Genomic DNA, 16,907 nt, shown 5'->3' on the forward strand with positions numbered 1-16,907 from the left:
TTGTTCAAATGGCTATTGTGTTCAAATGGCTGTTGATGGAGCAGGATTCTTTTGGTACAACCACCTGCAACTTAAGTCCAGAGACAACAGTTTTTCAAGGGAGTATAATAGAGTTATCATGACCTGTGGTGTCAACTGTCTTTTTGTACCTTTGGTTTTCTATAATCTCTGGTCAAACGGGTGATACGGTTTTTGGAAGGATTACAGAAACATGCAGAACCTGTTTGAACACAAACATTAGTGAGATGAGCATGCGCATCATGGGCACTGATGGGTTTAAGGTCCCACCTTCAGCGCGTTGTGGGGGGTGGGGGGGGGAGGAAATCTCTGGTCTTATCAGGGCATTGCCACACTAGGGTTTGTTATCATGACGACACTGCAGGCAATGGGTAGGATCCAGCCAGCTTTTCTGCTGGTGAAAATGGGAAGATGAAGTCCTCTTTGGCCACCCAAAAAAATTATTCTGGGGATCAGGGGACCTGCACGAGCATAATCCATGTATGACAGAAACGATAATAAAGAGAGTAATTGGGCTGGATTTAATGAAAATCTGGCTGGATCCATTACTTTTCAGATAACTGCATTACTGGCATCCAGTATCTACCAGTCAACATACTGATTTTTGTGTGTGTGAAGACAGAAGAGTGATGAACTCAATTGAAACAAGCTACAAGAAAATACTATAGGAGTTCTAAATGCCCCTGCTTTAGAAGGGCTGTTAGGTGGAACCACAGGCAACCAGTTGTACACAGGCTCCCTATTTTATCAGACTTCCTAGCACTTGTCCCTATTTTGCCTCCGGGAAGATTTTGGAGATATCTTTAAAAATAAAATTATATGTGTGAATTACCAGGTTTTGGCCCTCTTCACCCAGTAATGTGCCAGTTCAGCATGGTGGAAGCTGGAGCTGGATACATTTTGCATCTAATCAATATGTATATCATGGAGACACCAGAACGTTGTGGGGCAAACAACATGACAGGATCTCCAGATGTGCAATTTCATCCTTAAGAGCAGCCATGTGAGGGCCTGATCTAGGCGGGAAGTCTGGCCATGGGGAAGAGGAAAGCATAATACTCTTCCATCCAACACACTTTGTCCTCCTAAGAAATACCCCCTCAAAAAAGAAAAGAGATTTTCCCTCCCCACAACAGACCCCTGGTGAGGTAGGTGGGGCTGAGAGAGCTCTGAGAAAACTGCTCTTGAGAGAACTTGTGATGGATCCAAGGTCACACCAACAGTTGCATTTGGAGAAGTGAGGAATCAAACCCAGTTCTCCCACACACATAACCTCTGCACCAAACTGGCTTCCATCTCATTTCCCTTTTTTCCTATCAGGGCTACAAGCAACCCAGAAGGGAGTGTTTCCAGTTAGGGAAACAGCATGATGTGGTGTGGTGAACAGAGTGTCAGATTGGGGAAATGTGAGTTCAAATCCTCATACTGCCTTATAGATGCCCAGGTGACATTGAGTCAGTCATTCTCTCTAAACCTAATTCACCTCACACAGTTGTTGTGAGGATAAAGTGGAGAAGAGGAATGTGGGCTGCCCTGAAGTCCTTGGGAGAACAGTGAGATAAAAATGTACGGGGTGGATAGGAGGTCAATTAAACCCCATGCTTTCCCAGCACCCTGGTCAAGGTTAACATACATAGCGCGTGGCCCATTTTTTTAGAGCCACGTTCCGCATCTGGAGTTGCAGTGGACTCCAGCGTTGCATATATTTGTGCTCTAAGGTACACATTCCTCAACTGCTGATGTTCATTTTGAAATAACAGCATATTGTGCAGGAGTCCTGTTCCCCCCGCACACATAATACACTTCTTGCTTTAAAATCCACACAGGGCACGCTGTCGCAGAGTAAATGCATGCAGCCGGCAGAGTAGAGTTGGACAAATGAAACAATACATCATGCCGGAGAGCTGCAATTAGATCTCACTATGTTTACTTTAAGACCAAAAAGCCACTGCAGGGGCATGCGTAATTGTGCCGGGAACTGCACTGCTGATGGGAAGGAATGAACCTTTCCCCCTATGCCATAGCCCTGTTTTAGTTGTTGGTTTTGGGGGGGCGGGAATCCTTGAATGTTCTCTTACCACCAGTGAAGGAAGAAAGATCGGTCTAATAGAGCAGCTTCAGAGGTGGGGTGTGAGGGTAGTGTGGTGTGGTCAGTCCAAGATCTGGGAAACACAGGTTCAAATTCTGACTCTACTATGGAAGCTCACTGAGCTTCCTTGGGTCAGTGCCAGGCAGTCTCTTTCAGATTAAGCTATCATACAGGGTTGTTGTGAGGATTGTTGTGAGCCACTTACAATAACAGGCCCTCTCTGCTGCCCTAACACTGCTCTTTACTCTTAACAAAAATGTGAGAGGACTGATTACTGATCCACCGAAAATGTTGTTTGACTCTTCACCTTTGAACAGGCATGTTCAAAGTGAAAGCAGTATTCTTATTTTGATCAATGAAATAGGATATGATTCATGCCTCTAGCTCGTCATGTCTGATTATATAATGCATACCACTCATTGTGACTCCCTGACAAGTTTGTGTGTGTTCATTCCCTATATGAAACAAAGAAAATTCTATAATGAGAGAATCTGAAGCAGGTGTCAAAGTGGGGCGAGGGTGACAACCATTCCTCTCACCAACCAGCTTGCTGCCACCCCCTGCCTGGGAGCCTGAAGGGACATTCCCCCTCACTCCCCCCACCAGGCCTCCCCAAAAACAGTGTACAAGCCAGCCGGTTCCCAAACTCTCGTGAGGTTTCTTCTTCTCATGAGAGTTTAACCACCATTTCCTGTTGCTAGGGCAACTATAATGGTGGCCAAACTCTGCAGAGAGGAAGTAATCTTGTGAGTGATCAGGAAGCCTTTTAAGGCATCTCCAGCTTCCCATGTTGTATTTTAAGACAAAAGACAGCAAATAGGAGATAGGGAGGGTAAATTTTTCCAACTTCTGGGTAGGAGCAGCGGCAACAGGGGGGGAATACTTTGAGCCACCCCTGGAAACTATTAATGTATACAGTTTCCTACACAGATTTGACTTTTATGTAGAAAATTCATCTTCTATGAAGGAGTTCTGAAAGTGTCCTGTGTAGAATTAGGGTTAAGAAGCAGGAAAAATCTTTGGAGACGGATGGGGTTTATGTGCAACCATATTAACATTCCCCAATGTCCCACTGTCTCAACTCTTCCAGTTTCGCTACAAGACTCGAGTTTACAAACAGACCAACCTGGATGAGAAACAACTTGCAAAACTCCACACTAAGGTAAGAAGAGAGACCTTTTCAGCACTTCCAGCAAAAATGAAACAAAAAAGAACACTGTATGCTAGGGAAAGTCTAAAGTAGGTCTCAAAACCTCCAGTTGTTTTACAGTCACAGCATTCAAACCCTATGACCCTAAATGTTCTGTTGTGAAAATAAATTGTGTAAATTTGATGGCTATGTAGAAATTTGCTTCCTTTCAGTGCTTAGCAACGGCATTCCTCAAACTGAGGTTCAGAGACCCTTGGGGGTCTATAAGTATACTCCAGGGTGTCCTGAAGTTCTTTGTAAGAACCCTCTTATGCCCCTCTAGAGCCCTCTCAGCTGTCTAGGAATTGGGGCAGGAGCTCTCCACCTCAGGGAAAGAGATGAAATTAGGAACTTGTCACCTAGATTCCAGATCACATTAGTGCATTAGACAGAAAATGTGCAGATTGGCTGCCAGGATCCAATAGTTTTCGCTCTGTTTTCCAGTGCCAAGGATTTTGGTACAGAGGGAGTCCAAAGGCAAAAGGAATTTTCCTGTTGACTCCGTTACAAAGTCTTTCCAGTCAGTGGCAAGGTTGATTAGGATGCAGGTCAGGGACTTTTGAGTTCTGGTCCTACAAAATCAGCTTCCCCCTGAAGGCTGACCTAATAGGCTGGTAAAGACAATACAAAAAATGAACTTGTTTGTTGCACACTTCCATCCTCTTACATATGGAGCTAAGATTGGTTTTGGAAGTCTTCAAGCTAATTACAGTTTGTTGTGATGTCCAAATAGGGTTGCCAGGTCTTACCTGTTCACCAGCGGGGATGGGGGGAGGAGTGTAGGAGGGAGCTTTCTGTGACTGAGGGGCAGGGTGACATCGCACAACATCACCAGATGATAACATCACTTTTGCATGATGTCATTATGTCAGGGATGTTGTGCCAGGTCATGGCTGTTGGGAGTGGGGTTTCCCCCAAACTGACCAGCGGCTGGCAGGAGCCCATGAATTGGGGGATTCCCTGCTCCCACCTGAGGGTTGGCAATCAGGTGTCCAAATCTAGATAATCCAACAAATTGGCATTCCCACCCACAAACTGGGATTCAAAACCACTGGTAAACCACTGGTAAACTGAGATTTAGGATCCTAGATTGTGAGCAAGAGACAAATTTCAGTTTGTGGAAGGGCATACATTTAAATGTTGCAACCAGTTATGGTTAGATCAAAAGACTTCTTAAACCAGGAAATCTTCAATCTGGACTCAGCAGGCAAGAGAAGAGGAAGGAGGAATCTCATATGATCATGAAATTAACTATGTTAAAACTTGTCATAAACAAACTCCAATTTGAATACAGAGTTTAATACTTAACAGTGCAATCTATGCTGTGCATAAATCTGCACTGTAATCCACCCCCCCCCCCCAAAACTGGCAACTTTTTCCAACTATGGTTTATATACAGATGGGCAAGAAACTTTTATTTTAAGACAAGTTAACTGGAGCTGGGATTCTTAAGACTTATTTAAGCCCCTAGAACTTGTCTTAGTGCTTGTATTTATTCTGATCGTATGTGTTTACAGCCTCCCACTCCAGATTTTACATACACCAAGAATCTAGTTAAATTGCTTATTGACAGTACAAAGTACTGTCCCAGGGCTCACACCTGTGAATACTAGAAGTATCACACTTTAAACACATCAGTGGCTTAAATCACATCAGTGGCTATTAGCCACAATGTATGTGTGTATATAAAATTTTTTGCCACTGTGTGACACAGAGTGTTGGACTTGATGGGCCGTTGGCCTGATCCAACATGGCTTCTCTTATGTTCTTAAAAGAAAAAATTAAAGGCAGTGCAATGCTATTTACTCTGAGGTTAAATAGGGAAAAGATCTCTGTAGATCAGAGATTGGCTGTAATTCTAGGACAAATGTGGCCAAACTTGCTTAACTTGAGTTACATAAGAGCCAGATCAGATGTTTGAGAGCCACAAGACGTTAATGTCAGATTTTAATGCCACTGCCAGTCTGAGAAGACAATACTGACTTTGATAGACCCAGGGTCTGATTCAGTATAAGGCAGCTTCATATGTTCATATGTTAGAAGGAAGGAAGGAAAATAGATGGGGGAGGGGAAGGAGAGAAGTGCAGAGAGAGGTGGAAAGAAAGCAACTTTAACTTTAAATGCATTATCCAAGCCACCAGCTGGCTTGGCTTGGAGAAGTGATTTAAAGAGACAAATGCATTCTTCAAGCTGGCTGACAGGGCGGTGGGAGCTCTGAGAACCATGAAATATGTGTGAAAGAGCCACATGTGGCTCCTGAGTCATAGTATGGCCATCTCTGTTCTAGGTTGGCAACCCAATCGCTATACCACACTGACTGCAATGTGGATTGTTCTCCGATGAAATGAACTGCTTGCAGGCAAGGGAGCTCCATGCACACACTGGAGCTCCTATGCCCATCACAATATTCTGGGAGGCTTGCAGTGCAATCCTAAACAGATTTACTCCCTTCTAGAAATCCAGTGAAGACATTGGGCTTAGAAGGGTGTAACTCTGCTAAGGATGGCACTGTTAAGTACCAGACCCAGCTCTGCTGTGTTCCTCTTTTCAACCTGCAGTATTCTGTCCCCTCCTTTTCTTGCCCCTCAATGGCTGTCACTGGCAAATCTCTCCCCAGACGGGGCTGAAGAAGTTCCTAGAGTACGTCCAGAATGGAGCAGCTGAGAAGGTGGCACGACTTCTGGATAAAGGGCTGGACCCCAACTATCATGACTCTGACACTGGGGGTAAGCACCGGGAGGCATGAAACGGGAGGGAAGGGCGGTCTTGGATGCCACTCCTACAACTCCCTGCAATAGTGACCCCTGTGTTCTCTCTGCAGAAACACCTTTGACGTTAGCGGCGCAGCTGGATGGAACCATTGATGTGATTCGGTTGCTGTGCCTTGGTGGTGCCCACATAGATTTCCGGGCGAGGGATGGGGCCACCGCACTACACAAAGCTGTGTGCTCCCACCACTATGCAGCCCTTATGGTAATACTGCTTGCTAGTCCCCTGAAGCCATGATAACCTTGAGAGGTCAGTTGCAGATGATGTGAAGGGAGCACTTAGGAGGGTTACCAGGTCCAGTTCAAGAAATATCTGGGGACTTTGGGGGTGGAGCCAGGAGACTTTGGGGGTGGAGCCAGGAGCAAGGTTGTGACAAGCATAATTGAACTCTAAAGGGAGCTCTGGCCATCACATTTAAAGTGACTGTGCTCCTTTTAAATGCCTTTCCTTAATTGGAAATAATGAAGGATAGGGGCACCTTATTTTTGGGCCCATAGAATTGGACCCCCTAGTCTAATATTTTTGAAACTTGAGGGGTCTTTTGAGGAGAGGCATCAGATGCTATGCTGCAGATTTGGTGCCTCTTCCTCAAACAACAGACCCCCAGATACCCATGGATCAATTCTCCATTGTATCCTATGGGAATCAGTCTCCATAGAGAATAATGGAGTGCCCAGCAGACATTTCCCTCTTCCCCCTCCCTGAAGCGGGGGTAGAGCCTCCAAACCAGGGGATTCCCTTCCCCCACCTGGGGATTAGCAAAACTAAAGGATCTTAGTGAACAGCTATGTAAATTAAAAAACTGCTAAGAGACACCATAAATTTTAAACAACAAAACAGTGTAAAGTAGAGGTCAGTGGTGTTCTGACAAAGCTTGCACACAGAACTTCAAATAGACAAGAGCATGTAGGAAAAAGACATTCACAGAAGACAGTTCAAAAACAGTATTTCCAAGGAGTAACAATATTCCAGTATTTAGTTTGTGGAACTAAGAAGCCCTTCCAAAGACGTCTGTTCTAGATAGCAACAGTTTGGAAGCTTATTTATCACTGGAACCCAATCCTTTACAATACATTCTTTCTTCAGTTTGGAGGCTTATTTATCACTGGAACCCAATCTTTACAATACATTCGCAGGAGACCAACAAGGTTCAGAACATGTCTGTTAGAGCCTGCAAATGTTTTTTTCCCCCACCTTCCTCCCCTTACAGCATTCTGAAGTGCCCCCTCCCCCAATCCTGTCCTTAGGGGAGAGGGGATATGCAGGAGCAGGATTTCAGGAACCATTTCAGGCTGCTGCAGGCTGGGGGGAGGCAGGAAAATCTCTCCTTGGGTGGGAATCTCTGCACCCACAGAAGCATCTAGTCTGGATGCAACCCACTGGTGGGAGGCGGAGGGGACACAACATGTTAATGGGCCTAAGCCAGCCCCCACAAAAAGCGCTTCTTTGCCATTCATGTTTTTCCTGCCTGCACCCCTCAGGCACTCTTGGATTTGGGGGGCTCCCCCAATTACAAGGACCGCCGTGGGCTGACTCCGCTCTACCACACAGCCATGGTCGGAGGTGACCCGCGCTGCTGCGAGCTTCTGCTCTACAATCGGGCCTATATCGGCACCACTGACGAGAATGGGTGGCAGGAGATACACCAGGTGAGACTTTACGTGCTAAACCAGGTCCCTTGGCTTGTCTGAGATGTCAGATTCTGCTTGATTACGGAACCAAAAAAATTAATAGTCACCAGGGCTTTTATTGTAGAAACAGTCCATCAGGAACTCATTTGCATATTAGGCCACACCCCCTGGTGTCACCATTGTTTCACAATGTCCCTGATGTCCCAGCAGGAACTCATACCCCCTGATGCCAAGCCAGCTGGAACTGCATTCCTGCTCAAAAAAAGCCCTGATAGTCACCAGGATTGGTTCCAAGAGTGACAACTGAGGGGGTGGCTCTGACATCCTTCTAATCATTCCCCCCCCCCTTAAAAAAACCCCCTGAATTCTGTTTTTCCATGTCTCAGGCTTGCCAACATGGAAATTCCCAACACTTGGAGCACTTGCTTTTCTATGGTGCTGAGCCAGGAGTGCAGAATGCATCTGGGAATACCGCACTGCATATCTGCGCGCTCTACAATAAGGTAGGTAAGCATGAAGACACATATAACCTTTTTAGAGCAGCAAGGCTGGTCCTGATGTGACTTGGTCCCTTTAAGTCCAAACATGGTTCCCCTCTTCCAGGATGGAGAGTTCCCACTGCTTCTGTAGGATTCAAATAGAAGCTGGCTGTGCACCTTGCTGGTTGATTGTCCTTCTCTGTCACTAAGAAACAGCACCCCCACCACCACCCAACCATCCCTGGATCAGTTTCAAACATTATAAAGGGGGGGGGGGGGACCTTCCATTTTAATAAGATGATGAATGAACAGATCTGTGTATGAATATTCATATCATGCTTTTAAAAAAATTAAAACCAGAGAGCCTTCCTAAAGCATAGAAGGAGGGACAAGGCTGATGGCTGAGCAAGCGTTTGATTTGCTGGCCGATGCAACTGTCATTTCAGTTGCAAAGCTGGGGGGTAGCCAGGCTGGCACAGCAGCTTGTGACTCCACTGTGAGCTCTGTTTCAATATCGCATCTGCCTGCACCCTAAGCCTTTGTGATACGAACACTGAGCAGAAAGAAATCATGTTCTGCCAGAATATCCCGGATTTTTGGAGGGTTGCTGGAACTCCACATGCAGAAACACCAATATCCGCTTCATCTGTTTCTTTTACAAGCATTATCTTGGTTGAACACTTTGTGGGGTTTTTGCAGGAATTTCCACAGGGTTTGGGATTTATTTATTTACTCCATAAAGATATTGGAGGGAGAGAGCTTAGTGCTCTTCAGGGTACAATTAGAGGGAAAAAAGGCAGATGAACAGGGATGGTTCCTTCCCCTGAACACCAGAATTCTCAGCCAAGATATTTGTTTGTTTGCATTTGCAAAGTTATACACCACAGCCATGAAAGCTAATTTTAAAACCATATATATGGTTTTTTGAAGGGTTGCTGAAAGCCACCAGTGGCCCCCCAGGCAAAGATTCGCACCGCCCTGTTCCACCAGGGTCACTTTGGGCTCCACATCCTGACAACAGCAGAGGCACGCGAGTAGGCAGCTGACATCTTCTCCTTGCCTTGGGGTGAGATGAGCCCCAGATGCGTTAGTGGCACCACGGGCACTTCCCCAAGCTGGCACTGTGGCAGATGTGTGGGTAGCACATTGCCACTGTCCTTGGGGTGACAAAATAACTTGAGCTGGCCCTGCTTCTCACGCTACCTAAAAAAAATTCAAATGCGGACAGCCCACCAAGTGGCACCAGCACCAAGTGGGCTGTGTTCCCCTTAGTGATCTCCATTGGTGATCTTACTCTGTGATTGTCATTCCATTGTAGTCAGACTGCATACTATGTTGCTAGATGATGGTGATGGGCAGGGGTGGAATTCTAGCAGGAGCTCCTTTGCATATTAGGCCACACACCCCTGATGAAGCCAGTCCTCCAAGAGCCAGCTCTGGGACTGGCTACATCAGGGCTGTGTGGCCTAATATGGATAGGAGCTCCTGCTAGAATTCCACCCCTGATGGTGGGGACATATTCTTCTGTATCCGCTTGTGCTTTGTATGGATCATGGATTCCAGTTTTATTTATTGAGCACATTTTTTTATCCTGCCATTCTTCAAAGGAACTCAGGGCAGCATGCACCATTCTCCCCAGCTCTGATTTATTTTTCCAGCAACAAACCTGTAAAGTATTTTATGGCTTGTCCAAGGTCACCCAGTAATGACTTTCCAGTTCAGACTGGGGTTTTGAATCTGGGTTTTCCAGATCCTAGTCTGATGCTCTAACCACTTTGCACTTGAAGATGAAAGCAATGACTCACGAAAGCTCATACCCTACCACAGATTTTGTTAGTTTTTAAGGTGCTACTGGACTCTTACTGATGGATTCCTCGCTAGCCTTTGTCCTGGTATTGTGCTCCTTTTTCCTGTGGATCTTCCGTCTGATTTTGCACATGCTGCCACAGGGCTGTGACTTACCCCACTTCTTTCTCAAGTTCATCTTCGTGGCTTCTGTGCAGCCCAATTGGGGGACTGCCTCAGGGCAGTCCTGCCGCGGAAAATATTTCCATGCTTTCTAATAGACTAGGAGAGCCCCTCCTCCCTCAGGCGCTTTCCTGCCAAAAAGATCACCTGACTGGGAGGAGGGGCTCTACTTTCTCAGTTCTCTCCATGCCACTGCTGGAGAACCTAAGACACGGAGGTTATAGAGAGTTCACAGCGGGGCAGGAGAGAGGGATGTTTGTCTGCACAGAAGACCACTCAGTGAACAATGTTTACAGGTAAGTGCAACCCCATTTTCCCTCTGCCACTTCAAGATCCTGGTTTTCAGAGAATCCTGGAGTTGCGGAGGAAACTTGGGAAAGAGGTGGGTCAAATTGCAGTCCCACAGCAGTGTGTGCAAAATCAGATGGAAGAGCCACGGTTAAAAGGAGCATGGAATCAGGACAAAAGCTGGTGAGGAATCAGTCTTACTATTGCTACAGACCAATTAACATGGCTATCCATCTTGATCTTGCAGTATGCACCACTGGCTCTCTAGTTTCTTAGCATTGTCAGGACATCCTGAAAATCAGCACCATGTCTGATTTTTTTTTAAAAAAAATCCTATTAATTACAATTTTTAAAACAGTTAGGTTAAGTGGATGTAGAATAGAGAAAGATGAAAAGAGCTTTATAGGCAGGAAATGTGTGTACATGTATAAGTTTTATTGGAGAGTGTGGGGACTGGGAAAGATACAGGAAATCATTAATTCAGGAGTTACAAGGTTTCACCACTGAGGATGATTAAGGCCTCTACCCAGAATCCTTTGTGAGCAACTATAAGATCTTCTTCGTGGTCTCTGTGCAGTCCCACACATGGGTCTTGCCGCAGGCAACGGATCCGTACCTCGGAGCTCCAATAGCTCGCCTATAGCGTCTTTTGGCGCGCTTTCCTCCCGCCCTGGGGAGCAGGCAGCGACTGCGCATGCCTGGAGCGGGGGGAGAGCGCCCATTCCACTCAGTTTCTTCCCTACCGCCACCCGGACATCACCTACCTCGCTGCGTTTCCTCCTTAGCTCGCTTTCTTCTCCATTCTTATCTCCATCTGGTATCGTATTCACCTCGCCTTTTTATTCCTTACTATTTTTCATCCCTAAAAATACAAAAAAAAAAAAATCCGTTTCTGCGCTTCCTTTCCCCTTTTCTTTCCCTCTCTCCTCTCCCTTGTCCGGAGCGCATGGAAGGGAAGGTTACGTTCAAAAAGTGCAGGCGCTGTGGGGCTAAGATCCCCACCACTGACGGCCACAGCCATTGCCTCTTCTGCCTTGGAGAAGCCCACCGGGTCGACTCCTGCACACATTGTGCGAATTTCGGGAAACAGGCTCGTAAAAATCGTGCAGCAAGGCTCCGGAGCTTTCTGCTTGAACTGTCTTTGCGGGCGATGCCCGCGTCTGCCTCGCCGCCCCCCCCCCCACCTAGAGCGGGAGATTCGGCCACTTCGGACGTGCCTCTCTCTCAAAAGCAGACGCACAAGTCCGCAAAGAAAATTTCGAAGCACGCCGGGACCGGCCATAAGTCTTCAAAAAAATCGCGTCACTCCGGCTCCGAGGATTTGGCGCCGAAAGCACCACGTCATTCGAAAGCGACTGATTCGACTCCGAGGAAGTCTTACGAGTCGCACCCGACCGAGTCGCACCCGACCTCGCACCCGCATCGGGCCTCGACTTCGGCTCCTGACCCTATGGATGCCTCAACCTCGACCGCTCAACTCCTGCTTCCGTCAGAACTCTCGGCTCCGTCAGATGTAATCACTGACATGCCGCAGCTCACTCCTCATTCTTCTACGGCCGTAGAAGTGATTCCTATTCAGTCTCGCTCACCGTCGGTCCGCAGCGTGGTTCCATCTGACTTTTTGGAACCTGACCCATCCGATCCTACTCAACACTACGCGAAGTCTTCACTTCGACTCGGATCCTTCCAGGATGTCGCACTTTCCCCCCTGTATACGGATTCAGCGACCCAAAGCTCTACTCACCGACTTCGTTCGCGTTCTCCAGAGACCCAGCCCATACCGTGTCGGATTCGATCACGTTCCCCGATGCCTATGCCTCCTCGGTTTCGCTCTCGCTCCCCGCGTAGACACCGCGATTCCGGCTCCTCCACCTACTATGACCGGTATGACCCGTATGCTCGTCCGCGCTACGACTACTCTTCTCAGTCACGATCGCCTTCACCAAGGGTTAGGTCTCATCATCGCCTATCTCGTTCTCCTTCCTACGAGGCTACTCACCGCTCCAGATATCTAGACCTGGGTCGTTATGTCGTTGCCCCTCGGATCCGCTATGACGACTCTCCTCGAACCCGAGCATATGATTCTCACCGAACCCGAGCATACGGTCGGCTCCGAGACCTTCCTCCAATCCGAGACTCTTCTCGACCCCGTGACGTCGATCGACTCCGAGACTTCTCCGAGCTTCGAGAATCCGATCACCTCCCTCGGCAGTCGGCTCCGTCTCCAGTTCCTGATCGCCCTCGGGACCTAAATAAACCCGGTACCATCCCCCCCGGAGCCCCGACGGTTCCCATCCGGATTTCTCCGACTCGACCAGCCCAGGACACTCACGCTCCTAAGCTTCGGACTTTGGCCTCGGAATCGATCGCACCGCACCGCTCTTCCAATGTTGACGACTCCCAGTCTGATCGGGAATCCTCCCTTTCATCGGATTCAGAGGACCACCCTGCCTCTGTTGCCTCGGAGTCTGCACCACAGCTGCGCCTTTCACCATCAGATGCTTCCAAAGCATATCTAAATCTCATCACCACTATGGCTGACGCTCTCCAAATTGCCTTGCCGTCTGACTCTCCTAAAGTTTCAGACATTGTACATGACTTAGTACAGGCTGACTTCCCACCAGGGTCGCTTCTCCCGATGCTACCTGTACATCTCGAAGGGTTGCGAGAGGCGTGGGACAAGCCGGCCTCTGTCCCACCTACCTCCAAACGATTTGACTCGCTCTACAGGGTTCATGCCCCGGATGCTAAATTCTTGGCGACTCACCCAGCGCCCAACTCTATTATAGTTCATTCTGCAACTAAGGCCAAGCCCTCACGACACCCTACACCACCAGATCGCGAAGGGAGAAAACTGGATACCTTGGCACGGAAGTTATTTACTCTGGCCTCTACCAATTCTAAACTCAACAATTACTTGGCTTATTTTTCTGCCTATGTCTTCAATCTAGCCAATCAATTCACACCCTTGATCCCTTCTCTCCCTGAAACCTCTCAGAGAACGGCCTCCAATTTGGTGTCAGAATTGTCCAGAGTCTCCAAACAGCAGATAAACACCGTACGACATGCTGTTTCCTGCTCTTCGAGGGTCTTCGCCTCCTCCGTCGCCTTGCGCCGTCATGCCTGGCTGCGTTCTACTAACTTGCAGCCCGACATCAAGCAGAAGATAGAGGACCTCCCCTTCGACGGCCTAGGCCTCTTCCATGCGTCCACGGACGAAGTGCTAACCTCTGTTGACGATGGCTGCAAACGCGCCAAACGCCTGGGAGTTTCCCAACCAAACTCCCAGCAGTTCAATCGATCGAAAACTTGGAGACCATCATTTCCAAAACGACAACGGTCACCAAAACAAAGTGACTACTGGAGGCGAAAGGGTCCACAACAAAAACCTCATTTCCAGCAGAGACCTAAGCCCCAAGAAACCAAGAAGGCCTCCCTCCAGACTAAGCAGTCTCTTTGACTCTTTCAAAAACCCACTTGCTCTCCAAACCCCACCGGCTTACAGCACACGTCTCCTTCCGTTCCTTCCCACTTGGAACTCGATCACAACCGACTCCTGGGTGCTGACCATCGTGCGCCTAGGTTACGCAATCGAGTTCATTTCTCCACCTCGCCACCACTACTTCATTGCTACCCCCCCCCCCCGTCTACACTCCTCCATCAGGAAATTCTGGACTTGCTCCAGAAAAATGCCATAGAACCCGTCCCTCCTCAACATCGAGGGACAGGCTTCTATTCGAGATACTTTCTGGTCCCCAAGAGGGATGGAGGCAAGCGTCCCATTCTAGATCTGCGAAACCTCAACCGGCACATCGAATACAGGAAGTTCAGAATGATCTCCCTGCAGTCCATCTTGCCCCTGATTCCCAGAAATTCCTGGATGGCTTCTCTAGATCTTCAGGACGCTTACTTCCATGTGACCATTCGACCTCAACATCGGAGGTATCTGCGATTCGCCATGGGCCAGGACCACTTCCAATATGTGTCCCTGCCATTCGGCCTCTCCACTGCACCCCGCGTTTTCACCAAGTGCATGGCAGTGGTGGCAGCTGCTCTTCGCATTCGGAACATCCCAGTCTTCCCATATATCGACGACTGGCTTTTCATAGCTCCGACTCAACATCAACTGCAGAGCAACCTCAACACAGCTCTCACCCTTCTGAAATCCCTGGGCCTTCGTGTGAATGCTTCAAAATCTCACCTCACACCTACCCAGGACCTCAAGTTCATAGGGGCCCTTCTGCGCACTTCTCTCCATCGTGCCTTCCTCCCCGAGGATCGGGCACTAACTATCATTGCCTTAGCCAAGTCAGTTCAACAACAGCCTCGTCAGTCTGCATTCACAATCCAACGCCTGCTGGGCCTCATGGCCGCCACAACGTCTGTCCTTTACTTTGCCAGGCTACGGATGCGACAACTACAGCTCTGGTTTGTACGAGCCTACCATCCTCAGGCGCAACCACAGAGCATTTTACTCACTGTCCCACTGAGAGCACTTCTATCTCTCACATGGTGGACTATACCCGACAATCTGCTCGCAGGCATGCCGTTTCTACCGACTCCTCCGATGGCTGTCGTGACAACAGATGCCTCCAAGTGGGGATGGGGAGCCCACTTAGAGGACAAGACCGTCAGGGGGCTTTGGACTCCCCCCGAGAGGGCCATGCACATAAACTGCCTAGAACTGATTGCTGTACACAGAGCCCTCCAATCGTTCCTCCCTCTGATAAGGGACCGACACGTTCAGATTTCCACGGACAATATGGCAACAGTTTACTACATAAACAAGCAGGGAGGCACCAGATCCCTCCGCCTGTGCCGTATAGCCGTACTGCTCTGGGAATGGTGTGTCAAGCACAACATCTACATGACTGCCATTCACCTCCCGGGTGTGGAGAATATTCTGGCCGACTCCCTCAGCAGGGTTCGCATAGACAACCACGAATGGTCCATCAATCCGACCTACCTTCGTCGTATCTTCCGATGCTTCGGAACGCCCAAGGTGGACGTCTTTGCTTCCAGGGAGAATGCCAAATGTCCTCGTTTTTATTCCAGGAGGGGCAACGACGCCTTCCTTCACAGCTGGACAGGTCCTCTTCACTACTTCTTCCCACCAACCCCCCTTCTGACACGGGTGTTGGTAAAGATAGCACGAGATGGCACGGACTGCATCCTTATTGCTCCATGGTGGCCTCGGCAACCGTGGTTCACGAGGCTTCTACAAATGTCCCGCCACACGTACCGCCGCCTTCCTCCGGCGGGCGATCTTTTATCATAGGCCAGTGGTCAGGTTCTGCATCACAACCCTCGGGTTCTGGCCTTGGCAGCCTGGAGAATACATCCGCCTGCCTCTCCACAGAGGTAGCAAACATCATCCTCAACGCAAGGAAGCCTTCCACTAGACTTTCGTACCAACGCAAATGGAAGCGCTTCTGCTCTTTCGCGACGTCTAATCACCTGCAGCCAGAGTCAGCACCCCTTAACCTGATCCTTGATTATCTTCTTTCTCTACAGAAATCAGGACTCTGTTATTCCTCTTTAAAGGTTCACCTTTCTGCAGTTTCTGTGTTCCATAACCCGGTTGATGGCAAAACAGTGTTCTCCCATCCCTTGTCTAAGTCCTTTCTTAAGGGCATGTTGCACCTCAATCCACCCGTTAAGCCCTTCGTCCCGACTTGGAGTTAATCGCTAGTCCTTTCCTGCTTGATGAAAGTTCCCTTTGAACCTATGGCTACCATAGACCTTAACCTTCTTTCCTGGAAGACTGCATTGCTGGTAGCCCTTACCTCAGGTAAACGGGCAAGTGACTTATGCGCCTTCCGCCACGATCCTCCCTACACTATTTTCCACAAGGACAAAGTTGTTCTGCGACCGGACCCTGTGTTCCTTCCGAAGGTTGTCTCCCAGTTCCACTTATCGACTTCAACTTCTCTACCAATGTTTTTCTCCAACCCATCTGACCAGGGACAACGAGCCCTGCATTCTCTGGACGTTAGAAGGGCTTTATCTTTCTACCTTGATCGTACACAACCTTTCCGTAAGGACCCTAATCTGTTTGTGGCCTACGGAAATCCTCACAGAGGACACAAAATCTCTACCCAGAGACTATCTAAATGGGTAGTTAGTGCCATCAGGTTGTGTTACGAACTGGCTAAACAGCCTCTGCCCGAAGGTCTTAAGGCCCACTCTACTAGAGCGGTCTCGACGTCTTCGGCTTTCCTGCAAGGCGTCTCCCTAGAGGACATTTGTGCGGCTGCATCGTGGTCCTCACCATCCACGTTCGTCTCCCATTATGCCTTAGACGTTTGTGCGAGACGTGACGCCTCCTTCGGTCAAGCGGTCCTCAGATCCATCTTCCACTGAAGTCAGGGGTGAGTGCATCCGCTTCCATCTCTATGTTGCATAATATGATGTGATTGGGTTACGTGACTAACTTATTTCTTTTACCAGCACCCTCCTCCAGGACATTTAGCTGG

The 16,907-nt window shown here is 48.5% G+C and overlaps 1 protein-coding gene across 5 annotated transcripts in view; it reads left to right on the forward strand.

Annotated features, from left to right (window-relative positions):
* The window catches only part of SHANK1 (SH3 and multiple ankyrin repeat domains 1), a 112,128-nt gene that overhangs the window by 41,808 nt on the left and 53,413 nt on the right, over positions 1 to 16,907 (forward strand). For all 5 annotated transcript variants that reach the window (XR_009556228.1, XR_009556229.1, XM_060255691.1 and 2 more), the window contains 5 exons: positions 3,198 to 3,269; positions 5,914 to 6,022; positions 6,118 to 6,269; positions 7,547 to 7,714; positions 8,083 to 8,199. Coding sequence is in view for 3 of the 5 variants with exons in the window: in XM_060255691.1 (XP_060111674.1) it covers positions 3,198 to 3,269; positions 5,914 to 6,022; positions 6,118 to 6,269; positions 7,547 to 7,714; positions 8,083 to 8,199 (618 nt within the window). In the remaining 2 variants the exon portion in view is untranslated. The remainder of the gene's footprint in view (positions 1 to 3,197; positions 3,270 to 5,913; positions 6,023 to 6,117; positions 6,270 to 7,546; positions 7,715 to 8,082; positions 8,200 to 16,907) is intronic.

The sequence above is a fragment of the Heteronotia binoei genome, chromosome 15 (assembly GCF_032191835.1).
Source record: "Heteronotia binoei isolate CCM8104 ecotype False Entrance Well chromosome 15, APGP_CSIRO_Hbin_v1, whole genome shotgun sequence".
NCBI lineage: Eukaryota > Metazoa > Chordata > Lepidosauria > Squamata > Gekkonidae > Heteronotia > Heteronotia binoei.